At 38.0% G+C, this 16,017-nt stretch overlaps 1 protein-coding gene across 1 annotated transcript; it reads right to left on the bottom strand.

The window, feature by feature from the left end:
- Positions 1 to 207: 207 nt before the first annotated feature.
- CRYBA4 (crystallin beta A4) lies at positions 208 to 3,934 on the bottom strand. The gene is made up of 5 exons (XM_089489626.1): positions 3,896 to 3,934; positions 3,053 to 3,171; positions 1,871 to 2,012; positions 1,122 to 1,264; positions 208 to 355 (listed from the first exon to the last, which is right to left on the bottom strand). The coding sequence occupies exons 1-5, from the start codon at positions 3,932 to 3,934 to the stop codon at positions 208 to 210; spliced, it is 591 nt and encodes a 196-aa protein (XP_089345752.1).
- Positions 3,935 to 16,017: the final 12,083 nt, after the last annotated feature.

The raw sequence follows: 16,017 nt of genomic DNA, 5'->3' as shown, positions 1-16,017 counted from the left end.
GCTGGCCACTCTTATCCCAGAATACAACTTCCATGTTTGACTATCTTGTCTGTTTCTGCATGGAATTTTAATGAATTTAGTGCTTAAAATTAAAAAGCCACGAGAATATAAGGCAATAAACAAAAAAATGCTTTATTCTTTTTTTTAAATGGTACTCCATAAGCTTAAGGTTAAAAGGCCACAATGATGCTTAGATGTGAATGAGGGTTACTGTTGAATTCTGCGGATGGATTGAATCTGAAAGGTTTGCGCATGGGATCCCCACTCTCTCCAGTGCTTGTATTCTCCTGAATGACGGTCACATTCCATGATATACTGGAATCCACGGTAGCCAGGATACTGGTAGCACACCCAGCTGGTGATAAAGAAAAGTAACACTTGTGGATATTTCAATGGACAGTATAAGCATCACTTGAAAGTGTGTGTCTGCATTTCTTTTTAATTCATTGCTAAAATATGGATTATAGCTATGCAGAGTAAATTAATAAATTGAAAAATACTTTGACAAGAAGTCACAATACCTCTGAGTCACTTATAGTGAAGGCTTTACCACATTTTGAGTCTGGTCATATACGGTTAAGATAATTTATCATGTATCATTTAACATACAATGCACTAAAATTGTATGTTTTTCTTAGCAAATAGCTGGTTCAACCTGGTTCCTAAAGAAAAGATAAATGTAGCCATATTCATAGAGGTTATATAATAATTGAGTTATCCCTTCACACATATCCTGCCATATGATATACTGGTAATTAGCACCAGTCAGCTCCATATAAGTGTTCCATATCTAATGAGAACGTGTTCCATTAAATTCAATGGGAATGCTTTGCTTCCACTGAATGGCTGCAATGGTGGAGTGAAACAAGGGGCCACACAGGAGACTGTGTGCTGCAGCTTCTCCATAAGGTACATATTTGCAGGTTTAAAGAATGCATATACTTACAAAGTACGTTTTGTTTTGGTTAAGGAGGCTGTCTATGACACTGGAGAATTAATGTGGCTAGTCCTATATTTGTAGAACATATATGGGCTTACCAAGTTCTTCATGGTGTATAGTGAAGCCCTGTGTTTTGTGAACACACTGCTGTGTGTAGAAGTAACAAAGCACCATAACTTACGCGCCAGAATGAACACGGAAGGAGCCAACTTCATTGTTACACCATCCCATGGCCTGAAGTGAAGGATAGTCATCGCTCAGCTCTCCTTTCCTGCCCAGGAAGTTCTCCCTCTCAAAGATGGTCATTTTACAGTCACGGTGATTCTACAAAATACATAATTATTTTCTTGTAGACAGAGCCTGAGAGTTTCAAACAATGGTCAAAGTAAAGCTTTCCAACATCCAACAGAACTGAAAGAAAGCTATCACCATGTGCAAATTTAATATGATATATATGTTCTTTGTAATTCTATGTGTTCTCAGAAATTGATACGTAGATCAACATAATTAAAATGCTAAATAAACTTTACAGTGCAGTGAAATAATTTCATTTATCACTGTAACACACCTATCCACTCCTTAAATAGACAAGTTATTATGCATGTGCATAAGGACAAGAAACTATTGTACACTGTCAGTTCTATCATGGCCAAAATAATCTAAGTACTGATGAGTATGAAAGTAGGTGGAAAGTGGCATATTACATTACACCCCCTGAAATGATACATATGTTGTGATGTCACAATGCTCATGACCTTAAGGTAGGAAAAACCTCATACTTTAACCAGCCTAAACAAATGTAATGCACTTTCAATGTGTTGTGATATTCAGACCTCATTGTGGTTTGTGTGAAATGTATGAGTTTGCATAGTTTAAATCAATTACAGGCATCCTATAGATCCCAATAAAGCAAGTGTGAGATACACTTACAGCACAGGCAATTGGTCGGAAGGAAGTCATTCTCTCGACATGGTAAGCATTGCTGCCACTCCAGGCTTCCCAGCGGGGGTACTCTCCTCTTTCCAGCACAAACTGCTGACCCTGGAATCCTAAATGTTCATAGCCAACCCAGCTGCAGGAAAATATTATGGGTGCTTAAGATACATGGGTAATAAATACGGTAGGTATATTTAAAATAAATAAATAAATGTGTGCTTATGACACTGACATGTTTTAATACAGAATTCTATGTATCTTGTTTATTTATTAATTTAAGGGAAGATGTCACTTTAGGGATAATGGAGGTATCTATTCTGCCTGACACAACATCACTGTATCCTAGGGTATGTAGATTTGTATCAGGATCAGTACCTCATGTGGATAACATCTATTGTACAAACACAAATGAAACTGTAGCAGCTAATGGGTTTGTCTAGTCTGGGGGTTTGCAGATCAGTGACTTTATTATCATACCTGGAAACCAAGTGCTCTCTTGGGGTGTGACTTTGTGTCGGGGTATGCCTTGGCCTAGACAGCCTTTAGTGAGAGGGAAGTGGACAGGGAGTGGGCATAGCCAAACACCTACTCTACCCAAAGAAATTGACAAAGAGACCTGGGCTTAACCTGGAGACTCTGGTCAATGGCCAACCTCAGTGAGTTTCTCCCAAAAGAAGGGCTCAGCTGGGGTATGGCTGTCTAAGTGAAAGAAGAAATTGACCAAGAGGCTTTGGTTTTACCTGGAGCCTCTGAGTCAAATCTAGAGAGTTTCAGGTATGTTCATTATGCACTATCCAGGATAAACCCAAGTGAGCTTCTCCAGCAAGAGATGCTCAAATGGTCCTGCACATTTGGCATGGGGAGATTTCAGAGGTTTTTAGAGAAACGCACTCCCAGTTTAGTTAATAAATGCTGCACATTTTAGAAAATCAACCGGCTGGAAGTATGGAAAATTAGTACCACTAGTTTTTCTAAATGAACAATATGATTTTAAAACAAAGGATGATAGCATCACATCCACCTTACTCTGATAACTCTGCTGTGTTATAATATAGAAACATCTCTGGCTGGAAACCGGTTGGTTTTGGTTGATATAATGTGTTTTTGTTCACCAAACTGTTATTTTTATTTTTTTCTTTAGCAGAGTGCTGTGCATATCACAATAATAGTACTCACCCCCCACTCTCTATTTTGAAAGATCGAACAGTTTCAAATCCATATTCCATGATGTTGTAGCATTCGGAGGTAAATTCATGTCGCCTCCCCTGGAAACATTCCTCATCCCAGACAATGATCTGTAGGCAGGGGAGCAAAGACTAAGTGACTTTTAACAGTGAAAGCAGATCCGGTAACGGCTGAAGTGAAAGAGGTTCACATTGTACAAGCAATTGAAAACTTCCCACAAAATTCTGTAGAAACATAGATATTGATGGCAGGTAAGGACATCTCCTCTCTCTCGCTCTCACATCTTTCCCCTAAGCTGTACATATTGAGATCATTTAGACTTTCCTTTTATTTTTGTATCCCGCAAACCATTCACCATGGAACAATTCAACAATGAGTGAAAACATAAGGACAATGTTTCTATAAGAAAAAAAAAATATTTTTTTCCCCCAAACAAAATGTAAGCCGGAGCTATAAATTCAATCATCAGGCTACAAAAAAACTGTGTTAATAGTACACATCTTTGATTTGTGTGTAAATGAATGCTAATAGCAGAACTTGCCATAGATCGTGCTTAAACTGTAGGCACAAAATAAATAATAAATAATGGATAGCTAATCTGTAAAGAAGATTTAATGGACGAATTTGCAGCAGAGTCAGCTCCCGACTTAACTATACATTATGAATGGCCATACCATGTTTCACGTACTTCTTCGTGCTTGGTCTCAACTATAGGCACCTGTTCCTAATATATATATATATATATATATATATATATATATATATATATATATATATATATATATATATAAAATAATAGTCATATGAAAGTCAGTAAGTAAAGGAAATCATTACCTTCCAGTGGCCAGCAAATTTAGTACAATGTTGACTCATGTTGGCTCTGTCATGCATGGAAAAAAGAGAAATATATATATATTTAGAAAGGTAAAGTAGGTCTAGGCTTTTATCTGGTTGCACATATCTTTCTGTTCACAATAGATGGCGTGATTTGTATAAAAAAAAAAAAACCAGAAAGAATTAGCAGAATATATGTGAAATCCCAAAATATACAGTTCCCGGAATAAAGATCATAAAACCACTTTATCTGTTAAGATTTGCATATATATCTTTACAATGTGTATATGTATCAAATATGTGTACCTGTTACACAATATTATATATAGTGCCAAACTAGAAATGAGTACAAGTTCTTAGATTCTGTTTGCTAAGGGTGTCACTTTAAAAGTAATGTCACGGCGTGGCTCTTGAACACTCATTTATGTGATTTAATGAATAAAAGTCTCTTGTTTGTCTAGTGTCTTACGAGAGTGCTCAGTTAATGCTGCTTGTATTGGAAAGTTTTCAGAGGGTATCCCGGATGACTGCTCTAAAGGGCCCTGCTGATGTGCCAATCTCTGCATTAGGCAATCAATCTGGCACAGAAAATGCTGCTTGTGTCCTTGTACATGTAAACCTTAGATGTTTCTTTTTCAGTTAAGCACAACTTTTGTCCTGTCCTAGAATTAATGTAGTAGAAAGGTATGTGACTGTTTATATTAAGATCCAACATCTGACATCACCTTTAATACTAGGCAGAAAAATATTATTTCAAAAGCACCCCTGCATTGTGCAATGGACCCAGGGATTTGCAATCTACAGTTTTAGGATACAAATTTAGTTTCACTAAATCACTGTTTTTATAACAAGAATAGTATATGACTTACATCTGCATTTTTATCTTTTGGTCTTATTTATAGCCTTATTTGGGCACAATAACATAGATGCTTTAATTTTTTCACCATATTCTATTTTAGTTTGACACATTATGAAGCATACATGGCAGTGACACATGATAAAGATGATGCTAGTGAATACAACAATATGTGGCATCCTTCAATACGGGTGTTTTAGAAGCTGAGCTATAAAAGAAGATTAATCGTCCCATCCATCCAGACCTGTGATGCCAGTGAATTACTGGCATAAACAAAAGCTCTCCACCTGTCTGCATGGCCTCCCAGCCGGAAGGAGACATCTCCCAAGGACCACCGGGGCCACTTACACCATCACCAAAAACAGCCCTGCATGTGTAACCCAAGTGGCTTACAGACTAAATAGACATGTTAATCCAGAAAGAGAGCTCACAGAGGTTATCATGTAATATATGGTATTGTTTGAGGTTGAATAATCTAGAATTAACAGTAATGTTAGAGGAAGTCCAGAACCGCTTTATGGTTTATCAGGCTATTTAAGTATATGCAAACACAGTATAGGTACATTTGAAGAACTGAGCATATCAAGAGCACGATTCAATGACCTTCTAAACCCTAGTTGAACGTTGAACGGCACAATAACGTGTTAATTTTCTGCAGACCCCATTGAATCTCTTAAGTGCATATACTTCCATTACCTTTTACTATAGCATTTTTAGTGGCTGTGGTAGCTTCTGCCGTTGAGGATATTATTCTAGACATTTATAAAGAGGTCTATTAACTTAATGATAACTTAATGCACTAGGAACCACTACTTGCATTGTGGATGACGTTGAATAAAGCATAATACCCCCTTCCTTACTTTTTAAGGTTCTTTTTTAAAATTATTATAATTACAATTAACCAGATGATTGCTATTTTGAAAAGAAGGTAAGGTATCTGTTCAGTGTGCTTCTAATCGTACATTTTAATGAAGACAAAGATAAAATGTAGTAGTGCTTAAATAACAAATGTAATGAAGCAGTAAGGACAAAAAGCAGCAGACCCAAATGTTTTATTGTTTCTGCTATGCACATTTTATAGAAATGTACTTAATGTTTTGTGCATAGATAACTATTTGTATAATTTGCTATCTGTTCTCTTGTGCTGACCCCACTCTTCCCACAAACAGTAAATGGAATTGACACGCATCTTGTTGACAGCACAGTTTGCAAACGCTGAAATATCTCACAGTAGTTAATCTAGATATGAATTGTTTAATGCAAATGGCCTTCCCAGTGTACTCAGACACCTACGGCTTCATACCACGGACGTCATTTGCACTGACTCACCCCCATTGACATTTGGCTTGAACTTGTTTCGCACATTTAAAGAGACGTTTGAAACAAGCCACTGGATGATTAAAGCATATGTGAAAAATGAACAATGAATAAATTAATCATCATCACGGATATTGTTAAAATTGTGCATTTAAAATTGTGCAGCAGGGAGCATTATATATATATATATATATATATATAATAGGAATTATGTCTTTGTGTCTCTGACATTAATGCTGTCATCCCTTCTAACGCAACTCTAAACTATATATACAGCATGTCAACCATCAATACCGGTTACATCTTTGTGCTGAGGTAGAGATATATGGCACATATAATATTTTCAATAACAGCTCTATTCAGAAAAAACAGTACCAAATGGCATTTGGCATCTAACCAGTATTTTGCTGGCAGGGCTGTATTGGTATTGGTCAATATTAGATTGGTAATTAACTCTTAAAGTTATTATATGTGTTTCTATATCAGCATGCAACAGATCTAGACTATAAAGGCATCTTTATCTTGGTGAAAATGGTGCAGAAGAATTTATTTGGTTCCTAAAAGTGATTGCTTCAGTTTTGCTTAGGAAAAGAGGGCCCCCTTCAAGTAATACTAAATGGAAAACATTGGTTGTATCTACCATTCCACTAGATTATATGTAATATACAATACAGTTCTCATACAAGCCGTAAAGGCCAAAATTACTAAACCTGCACATTTTATTACTTTTACAGTAAACTGAAGAGTTTTATCCCAGAAACCCGCTATATTAAAAAGAAAATCTATATTTTCTTGATCTTGAAACTAGTTTCTCAAGTAAAGCAGAACACATTTTTAATTTCAATCTCAGATTACATTTTCAAGTACGTTGCTTACTAATGTTATGCAAGTAATCCCACTACAAGCACTGCACGGATTCTGACTACGGTTATAAAATTAGAGAGAAACTGATATATTTTAAGCAGTTGACAGATCTGTTGCTGAAAGTACATTCTGTCATCTGTACTAGAACAAATTTGGCTATTCTTCATGTCAAAATGTTTGTCTCAATGCTGTAATTTGACTGGCTTGAGAACGTGATTGATATGTCAATGCTTTTCTCCTTGAGAAATATGCTGGATAAGAATACAGTTTAACATAGTGTCTGGTATCATGGTTTAATAGTCTCTCTCTTGTCCAAGAATGCATTGTAGAACACTGTCAGAAAAAGGTAAGAAACAGGAGTTTCCAGGATGGCTGTAATAAATTTCTGAAGCAATTTATCAACACAGAATTATTATATCTTTAAGTTTGCAGCAAGGAGAATATTATTTAAATGTTAAGTAAATGTTTATTATTAATTGAAGTCTGACACTAAGATATTTATTTTGTTATTTATTCCATTTACATTTAATGTAAACATGGTTAAATTATGATGCTTACTGTTTGCAAGCAACAATTTTATCCCTATTGGAACACAATAACGTCATCTATAGCAATTGGCGACTGATGCATATTTTATATATAACTTCAGCTTTAATGAGCTGATGTGTTATGATGATACTGTTAACAATTATTGCTGCATTATGCATCTATCATTTTCAAAATGATATTGTTTAAATGTTAGTAAAATATGGCTTTATTTTAGAGATAAAATATACATTGGCATCTACAGCGGAATAATCTCAACGTCCTGAAAAAAATGTTCATGCCTGTATAATTACTGAAAACAGCACACAAAGCTTATAAGATCCAGTAAGTGGTTGTTTAAATAAATTATTAAGTTTACTGTTTACTAATTAAAATGGAGCATCATTTTCAAGTTACTGAAAGAGGCACAATAAAATAATATAGAAATATTTGGTCTCAATGCCTTTTACACTTAATAAATATACATGTGTGTTCCAGTCCCATCAATAAGTGGCATTTGAGAGTCAAGGTGGAGTCATATTGAGACGAGAGCTGGTTGTGTTAAAGTTCTTACCTTACCGAGAAAAAGCAGCCAAGAGTCCAATGGAGGCAACACACCAAATGGTCATTGTGTTGGGGTTTATATAGCCTGCTGATCAAGTCACAGAGTGGCAGAGGGAGCTTTAGTGAAAGCCCTATGTCAGCAGATACAATGAGGCCTCATTCGGGAGTTCTGTAGTCCAAACAATGGTTTTAATCTATAGAGGAGCTGCTAATGTATAGAAATGCGAACACATCAACTTTAAATATTAACACTCTATTTTTTTTTGCTTATAACTTATGTCATGACAATAATGAATTGCATGTAATATATCTTCATCACACAGGAGTCACATTGCCTGGGCATTTGTGGTGCACAAAATTTTGCTTAAAATAGGCAATTGGTTTCTTATTAAAAATGAGTGTCAGAACAAGATAATTCTCAATGACAAAATCAGGAATACAATTAATATAATTAATCACTTTCAGCTGGGAAAATGTTTGCATTAAGCAATTATTAGCAGTGAGCGTTCAATCGCTGTAATTTGAGTCAAGTTACTATCTCGCCCAGTGCCGCAGAAATAAATGACACGTTTAATGGAACAGGAACACATTGCTGTGAAAAAACACTAAAGTTCGGACCCTAAGGTGTATTCACGACTAACCTGTGAATTAGGTGAATTGATCATTTCAGTTTCATGACTTCACTTTATATTAAGAAGGGCCAACCGTTGTGAGCTTCTACAGAATAAGCCGACCTGGTCGACATAATGCATGGATATTTTGGGGAGATTTATTGAATGGCATTTATTCCTGCTAGAGAGGCTCACCACAGTTAGACCAAAAAATGTGTAGTGAGGTAAGGGCCCCACTGGGTGCAGTTTGCATTTAAATGGACGGATTGGTTGCATTTTGTGGAGAATTTACTCTCAAAGAGTTCTGCTACATCAAAGTTCTTCCATCAAATTATCTAGATTTAGCATGTCCCAAGACAACGTAATTGTGTAGTTTAACACTAATAAACAGAGCCATTATGTAAACATTTTAGAGAAAGCCTTCCATCTCACAAGTTGATATCCATTAAATGTTTCTAACGTTTTGATATTATTCAATAAATAGCTTTTATTTTTTTATTGTATTTTATTATTGTAAAAATGCTGATTTCACAGATTTTGGCTTGTATACCTTATCTTAAACCGCAAGTTGTTTCATGGCAATAAAACTAACCAGCCTTAATTCACAGTGAGGTTTATTCAATAAGGAGGAAGTTAACAAGAAAGTGTTGAAATGGCCCTGTATAATACATAGTTCATTAAGTGAGGGGATTTTCAAAAACATTCATAGGTTGAACAACCATATTTGCTCAATTATAAGACAAGGTTTTTTCAGAGCAAATGTTCTGAAAAATTCCCCTCATCTTATATTCGAGGTCGTTTTATAATCTGACCTCAAACAGAGGTCTGACTACAAGACTAAGATCCAGATCCCCCTCAGCGCAGCAGGGGACCTGGATCCTCCTCTCTGGCGGCTGGTGGACGTCTGCGTGATGCTGCCTGGCTTGACATGACCCTCCGGCACTCCGTCATAGAAGCCCTGGAGGAAGAGCCGGGCAGCAGCAGAGGTTGTCTACCCGCATCGCGCAGATGTACTAACTTTGTTTTCTTTATTTTCACAGCAGGCGGGTAGTGTGTCCTTGCTGGTCTGGGTTTGTAAGCTACAAAGTTTTGGATGCTGGTGTGAAGGAAGGCGAGTTGGGCTCCCCTGACCTCTGATGTTTAGTAGCAATATCAGCCTAGCATAAGCATTCCCATTTGTGACTATGACAATTTCCAACAGAGATAATTTGCATAATAACAAAGCTCATCCAGATGAGGGTCACTTGCCTTTCCTGCCGCTTAAGAGTAAAATGTACAACCACATGTATGTCATTTGCAGCACTCTGGCCTTAAAGAGCAAGTGCCGCTTTACTTCCCAGTGCGAACTTGGACTAGTAGTTGTTTCTTCTCCCTACATTATTTTCAGTTTTTATATATAAAAAATGTATATTATATAAATATATTATAATTTGTCTTAAGCTTGTAGCAGACTAATTCTAATCCATTTCATTATGATGTTCATTTATATTAAAAATATTAAGGAGGGGCAATATTATATATTACTTGCAATGTGATACCAAATGCATATTTTAAGATAATGTGTAGCACATTTGGCTTTCGTGCATTAAAGAGTTAACTGATTAAAAAAACATGCTTTTTTACAGTTGGTTCAACACAGCATGCCAAGTTCAAACCTCGCTGCTAAATGTTCACCTCCCATGGGCTCCTCTCTTATGTGCTGTATAAACATTTGCTTCATGCTTGAGAACCTTTATGTCCAAGTGCTCAGCATATCCTCAGCTCCCTATCATGTGGGATGCTAATGAGCTGTTACGAGGACATGATAATTGGATGAATCTGGATTTTGTCCAACAGTAAATAAAATATTTTCATGATTATAATTATCATCAATACATTGTATTAGGATCATCAGCGAAGATACAAGGGGGGATTCCAGGTAAAATACAAAATGATAGTGATGGGTGCAAATATATTGCGTGTGATGCTACAAATGTATGAAATTTCAATTTATATATTGACTATAAACGTAATATCTGTATTATTTTAGTGACCCTTCTAGGTGGGCATTATTTGATACAAGTATATAGTGGTGAATGTATCAAATGCACTAAAAGAGAACTTTAAAGTTAATATTCTTTCTGTGATGTCATCAACTCAAGTACATGTGTCTGTTTTTGAGAGCAGGTTTAGCCAGATTGACTTTATTGTTGCTATACTTTGCAAAATACGGTGCTGGTATGGATTCAAAATGATATTGTTACTAAAGTTTGGATAAAAGTAAGCAATATTGTATTAGCAAATATTCATTAAAATGTTCACTTTGATTCGGGGTTCAATGACTTTCACTTTTGAAATACTTTATGTTCTGTCTTGTTGTTGGTGCTATGATTATCCTGCACACCAAGCTCATCACAGCAATACAACTCATTTATACAGCATGGACAGATAGAGTAACCATGTAGATCACCATTACAAAAGCCAACTTGAGATTGCATTTATAAACATCAACAGGTATATGCAACCTTTGCTGACATCAGCATCACAGGGAGTAATAATATAAAGGATGAGTCTACTTGCTTGGCTTTCCATTCTGGTCTTTCCTCAGACCTCCAAAGTCTACGAAGATTTTATTCTAATTTTATTCTGGCATGTAAACAAAGGATCATATAACAATTTTGTACTTAAAATTTGATTTATGATTGGGTTTTCATTTATATTTAGTGTTCTATGCTGTTTACTATTATCTGATGAAAACTGAACGTTAACACAAAAACATACCTGCATCAATACGTCAGTGATAGGTGCTATGTTTGCCCAATGGGTTGTACTACTCAAAGTCATAGGAATTCATCCCAAGTCTCAGACAGGAAAATAGCAAGATGGAGGATATGATATCATCTGCCAGTATTGGGTCTGAACTTACTGAATGAAGTATTCTTAGTACTGTAGTTGCAATTCAATACATTACCTGGGGTGACTTCTATTTCTTGCAATCTTGAAACACTATTTCATTTCTAGATATTGGATGTATCTAAATTGCTAGCCCAAGATATTAATATTTAATTTCTCTTTAACTATAACCAGCATTGACTGTTTTCGCATTTTGTAATTGGTCCTTCTGTATGAATCAACATCATTAGTATTAACATCATTATCACCTTTTTTCTGACTTTCTGCCTGTTCATAGTATGTCTAACCCATCTTTTGATGCAATGTGCACCAGCGTGTGTTCGCTTGCATTTCGCACACATAACTCTCAATGCTTTCTCCCATTGACAACCATCGGTTTAATAATATTGGTCCTTTTCACTTGGGTCCAAATAGGTATTTATTTATTCCATTTTAGGGAGTTCTTCATATAAGTGTATGTCCAATGTTCTACCAGTTTTATTATCCCAATTAGCATCTTTACATCTCGCTACGAATTATGACAAAATGAAACATCTACTGTCTGGATAATTATCTTTGTAAAATAAGATTAGTTGTATCAGTTTTTTCACTTTAACTATGTGATTTTCTGTGACACTGGATAAAGTAATATAAAGTAGCATATCTGTGAATGAAATGAATGCCCTCTCAAATTTTTTGGTAAAAGTGCATTAATTTTTTAGAAATTCCTAGCTGCTACTCTGCTAGACATAATTAGACATACAAATAAGCTGCATGGGACAAGCTGATACCATCCTAAAATCCAAAATAGCTCTCATACTTTATGTTCAGGAATCCATAAATGATTAGTTGAGTGCATTTATTTCAGCAAATTAAAACTAGACTTGTGCATTCGTCTTCGGGCGAACATGGAAACGAACACGAAGGGTGCGTTTTCGTGTTCGTTCCGAAGACACGCCGAAGAGAAGACGGCGGCGGTAAAATGTAGGCGAAGACGAAGACACACACCACGAAGATCTTCGTGATTGTTTTCGTCTTCGTCTACCATTCTCCCCCCCTCTTCTAACTTACCTTGTCTTCGCGGCAGTTTCCGGAAGTGGAAATCCGCAGGTTCGCCGTCACGGGTTACAGGGCAGTGCGAATGAGCCTATTGGTCGCCTACAGGGACCTCCTCTGGCATCAACCAATTGGTTGATGCCAGAGGAAGACCCTGCAGGTGACCAATAGGCTCACTCGCATGGTCTTTGTAACCCCTGACAGCGAACCTATGGATTTCCGCTCCCGCTAACCCCTTCGATGCTGCGTTATCTAACACAGCATCGAAGGGGTTAACGGGAGCGGAAATCCATAGGTTAAAGGGCCGTGCAAGCGACCAATAGGCTCACTTGCACGGCCCCTTAACCCTTTAAAAAACTAAGTTAACCCCTAACTAATTGAACAGGGAGGGAGACCAGTGGGATCTGCCGGGTAAGTTGCAGCATTGAGGTTTTAAAACCCCAATGCTGCAACTTACCCTGCCGATGCCACTGATCTCCCTCCCTGTTCAATTAGTTAAATGTCCGTACGAGCGACTTTATTGTTCGCTCGTACGGACATTTAATTAATTGAACAAGGAGGGAGACCAGTGGGATGTGCCGGGTAAATTGCAGCATTGGGGTTTTAAAACCCCAATGCTGCAACTTACCCTGCAGATGCCACTGGTCTCCCTCCCTGTTCAATTAGTTAAAGACCAGTGGCATCTGCAGGGCAAGTTGCAGCATTGGGGTTTTAAAACCTCAATGCTGCAACTTACCCTGCCGATGCCACTGGTCTCCCTCCCTGTTCAATTAGTTAAATGTCCGTACGAGTGACTTTATTGTTCGCTCGTACGGACGTTTAATTAATTAAACAGGGAGGGAGACCAGTGGGATGTGCCGGGTAAGTTGCAGCATTGGGGTTTTAAAAGTCTGCACGAGCGACCAACAGAGTGGCTCGTGCAGACTTTTAAAACCCCAATGCTGCAACTTACCCGGCACATCCCACTGGTCTCCCTGTTCTATCAGTTAAATGTCCGTACAAACGACTTTATTGGTCGCTCGTACGGACATTTAACTGATAGAACAGGGAGACCAGTGGGATGTGCCGGGTAAGTTACAGCACCAGGACCCTAAAAGTCTGTACGAGCGACCAACAGAGTCGCTCGTACAGACTTTTAAAATCCCAATGCTGCAACTTACCCGGCAGATCCCACTGGTCTCCCTGTTCTATCAGTTAATAAATGATAGAACAGGTAGACCAGCGGGATCTGCCGGACAATTACGGCACCAGGAGTTTAACAGTCTGAACGAGCGACCCTATTGGTTGCCAGCAGGGGAGTTGCTCATACGGACATTTAAACTCCTGGCGCCAGAGCGGCTTTAACCCCGTTTTAACCCCTTAACCGGGGAAAACGAAGAAAACCCGAACACGAAGAATGTTGTAATGGCTGGGAATGGTCAGGATCAGTAACTGAGGATCCACAGTGCAGAACCCAGACACGAACCAGAACAGGCGTCTGGGACACGGGTATAGCAGTCCACAAACGAAGCCGAGGTCAAGGATTGGTGAAGTCAGGATAGCCGTGAGACGTAGCCGAGGTCAGAACCAGAACAAACAGGATAACTGAGAAGCACGAGCAGAGCCCAGAGAACAAGCAATGAATCTCTTTGACAGGCAGCCAGTGGACAGCTAAGGAGCCCTAAAAATAGGCCCCAGGCAGATAACCCCGCCCCAAGCCAAGTGCACAAATAGATGGAGAAATGGCCTGCACATGCGTATACTGCCACAGGAGTAAATGGTCGGCTATCATTGGAGTGGCCTGCGCATGCGCAGGGTCCGACGGCATCTGCAGGAGGTTGCTGCAGCCGTAGCCATAGGTAAGGTGGTTACAAATGTCCGCGAATATTCGCCCGAAGAGAAGACAGGACCAGGCGAATATTCGCGGAATACGAAGTTGTTTTTTTTGCCGAAGACGAGCACGAAGGCGAACACGAAGAGCCCCCTGGTGCCCAAGTCTAATGAAAACTTTGGAAAGCACTCAGTCCATACTACCATTATAAATATGCATTTGCTTTCTATGTCCCAAAATGTGATCTAAGGAAAAGTCCAATTAATTCCATTATATGTAAGCGGGCTTTTCCATCCTATTATTATATTGAAATGCCACAGTAGCTTCGTAAGTTGTGCTTATATATGGGAATTATACCTTACTCTCTATTGGCCTTCTTGGTGAGAATTGCATTTGCACTGGAATTCACCTGATCTAGTGGGTTCTGCTCATTGATTCCCTAAGGTCTGCTATTAGTGCAGAAATTAGCTGTCTGGGGCATGGCAGCATAAGTAGATAAGTCCCTTGTGAGTAGCAAGCAGTGTGTCCACCATGCAGGGGATGTAGTCAGTACTGATTGCATCAGTAAATCAGTTAATGTATGCTAACAAGTTTAATAAGTTGCATATATTTAATATATACTGTGCTTGAGCGACCAATGAATACATCATGACAATATATCATGTACAGTACACTGAGTGATGAACTGACTTCTTCTGCACACTTGTTATTCTATCATTCTTGTTCCCATTGATGTTATATGCAGCAAAAGACAGCAGTTCCTAACATAATCTAGAACAACATCTAGGAGTCGCTACAGATAGTGTAACATTATTTTTCTTTTATAAATTAATGTAGTTCTCTTATTACTGGAATAGGCAAGACTCAATGATCAAAAACAATCCAAATTAGAAATTCCTGTTTACATCTGATGTGGTGAGCAGCTCTGACCACAAAGTCAACACGGCATGCATCACATAATTTAAAGGTTAATTCTTAAAAACAAAGGACTGTGGGTAGACAGTTTTGTTGGAAGTGAGTGGGTTGTGGTTAAGAAGTCTATACAACGAACCTCAGGCTGACAAATGTTGTAATCCTTATAGTTTAACCATTTATACACAGATCAGGCATTTTGACCACTGACAGGTTAAGTGAATTATATTAGGCAGCAAGTGAACATTTTGTCCTCAAAGCTGATGTGTTAGAAGCAGGAAAAATGGACAAGCGTAAGGACTTTGAAAAGGGCCAAATTGTGATGGCTAGACGACTGGGTCGGAGCATCTCCACAACTGCAATATACTGTGCTGTACCTCCTCCACAACCATCAGCCTTGAAATAACCAACCAGTTCTAGATGAAGTTGCTTATGTAATTAAGTAACATAGTTCAACTGATTCAGCACTATCATAATAAGTAATACAGTTTGCTTAAAGGGGCACTCCAGTATGCCAGGCACCTTCATCAAGAAAAAAGGCACACTAAAGTGCCTTAGGATGTATTCCTCAACATAGAGGAACCCTAGAGGAATTCCTCAGCTAGAGCAAACTGCACCCACTGTGGTTCCATTTTGCACCACAAACACTGTGATAAAAAGCTCTCATCAATGGGACTGCTTTCTACACATACATTCAGACCTGACCCCAGAATTATCACTTGAGGCAGCACTGTAG

Source organism: Sceloporus occidentalis, unplaced genomic scaffold, assembly GCF_023333645.1.
Source record: "Sceloporus occidentalis isolate IW3139 unplaced genomic scaffold, rSceOcc1.0.p SCAF_40, whole genome shotgun sequence".
In the NCBI taxonomy this organism is placed as follows: Eukaryota; Metazoa; Chordata; class Lepidosauria; order Squamata; family Phrynosomatidae; genus Sceloporus; species Sceloporus occidentalis.
Note: the sequence above shows the minus strand (reverse complement) of the source record. Positions and strands in the feature narration are given on the sequence as shown.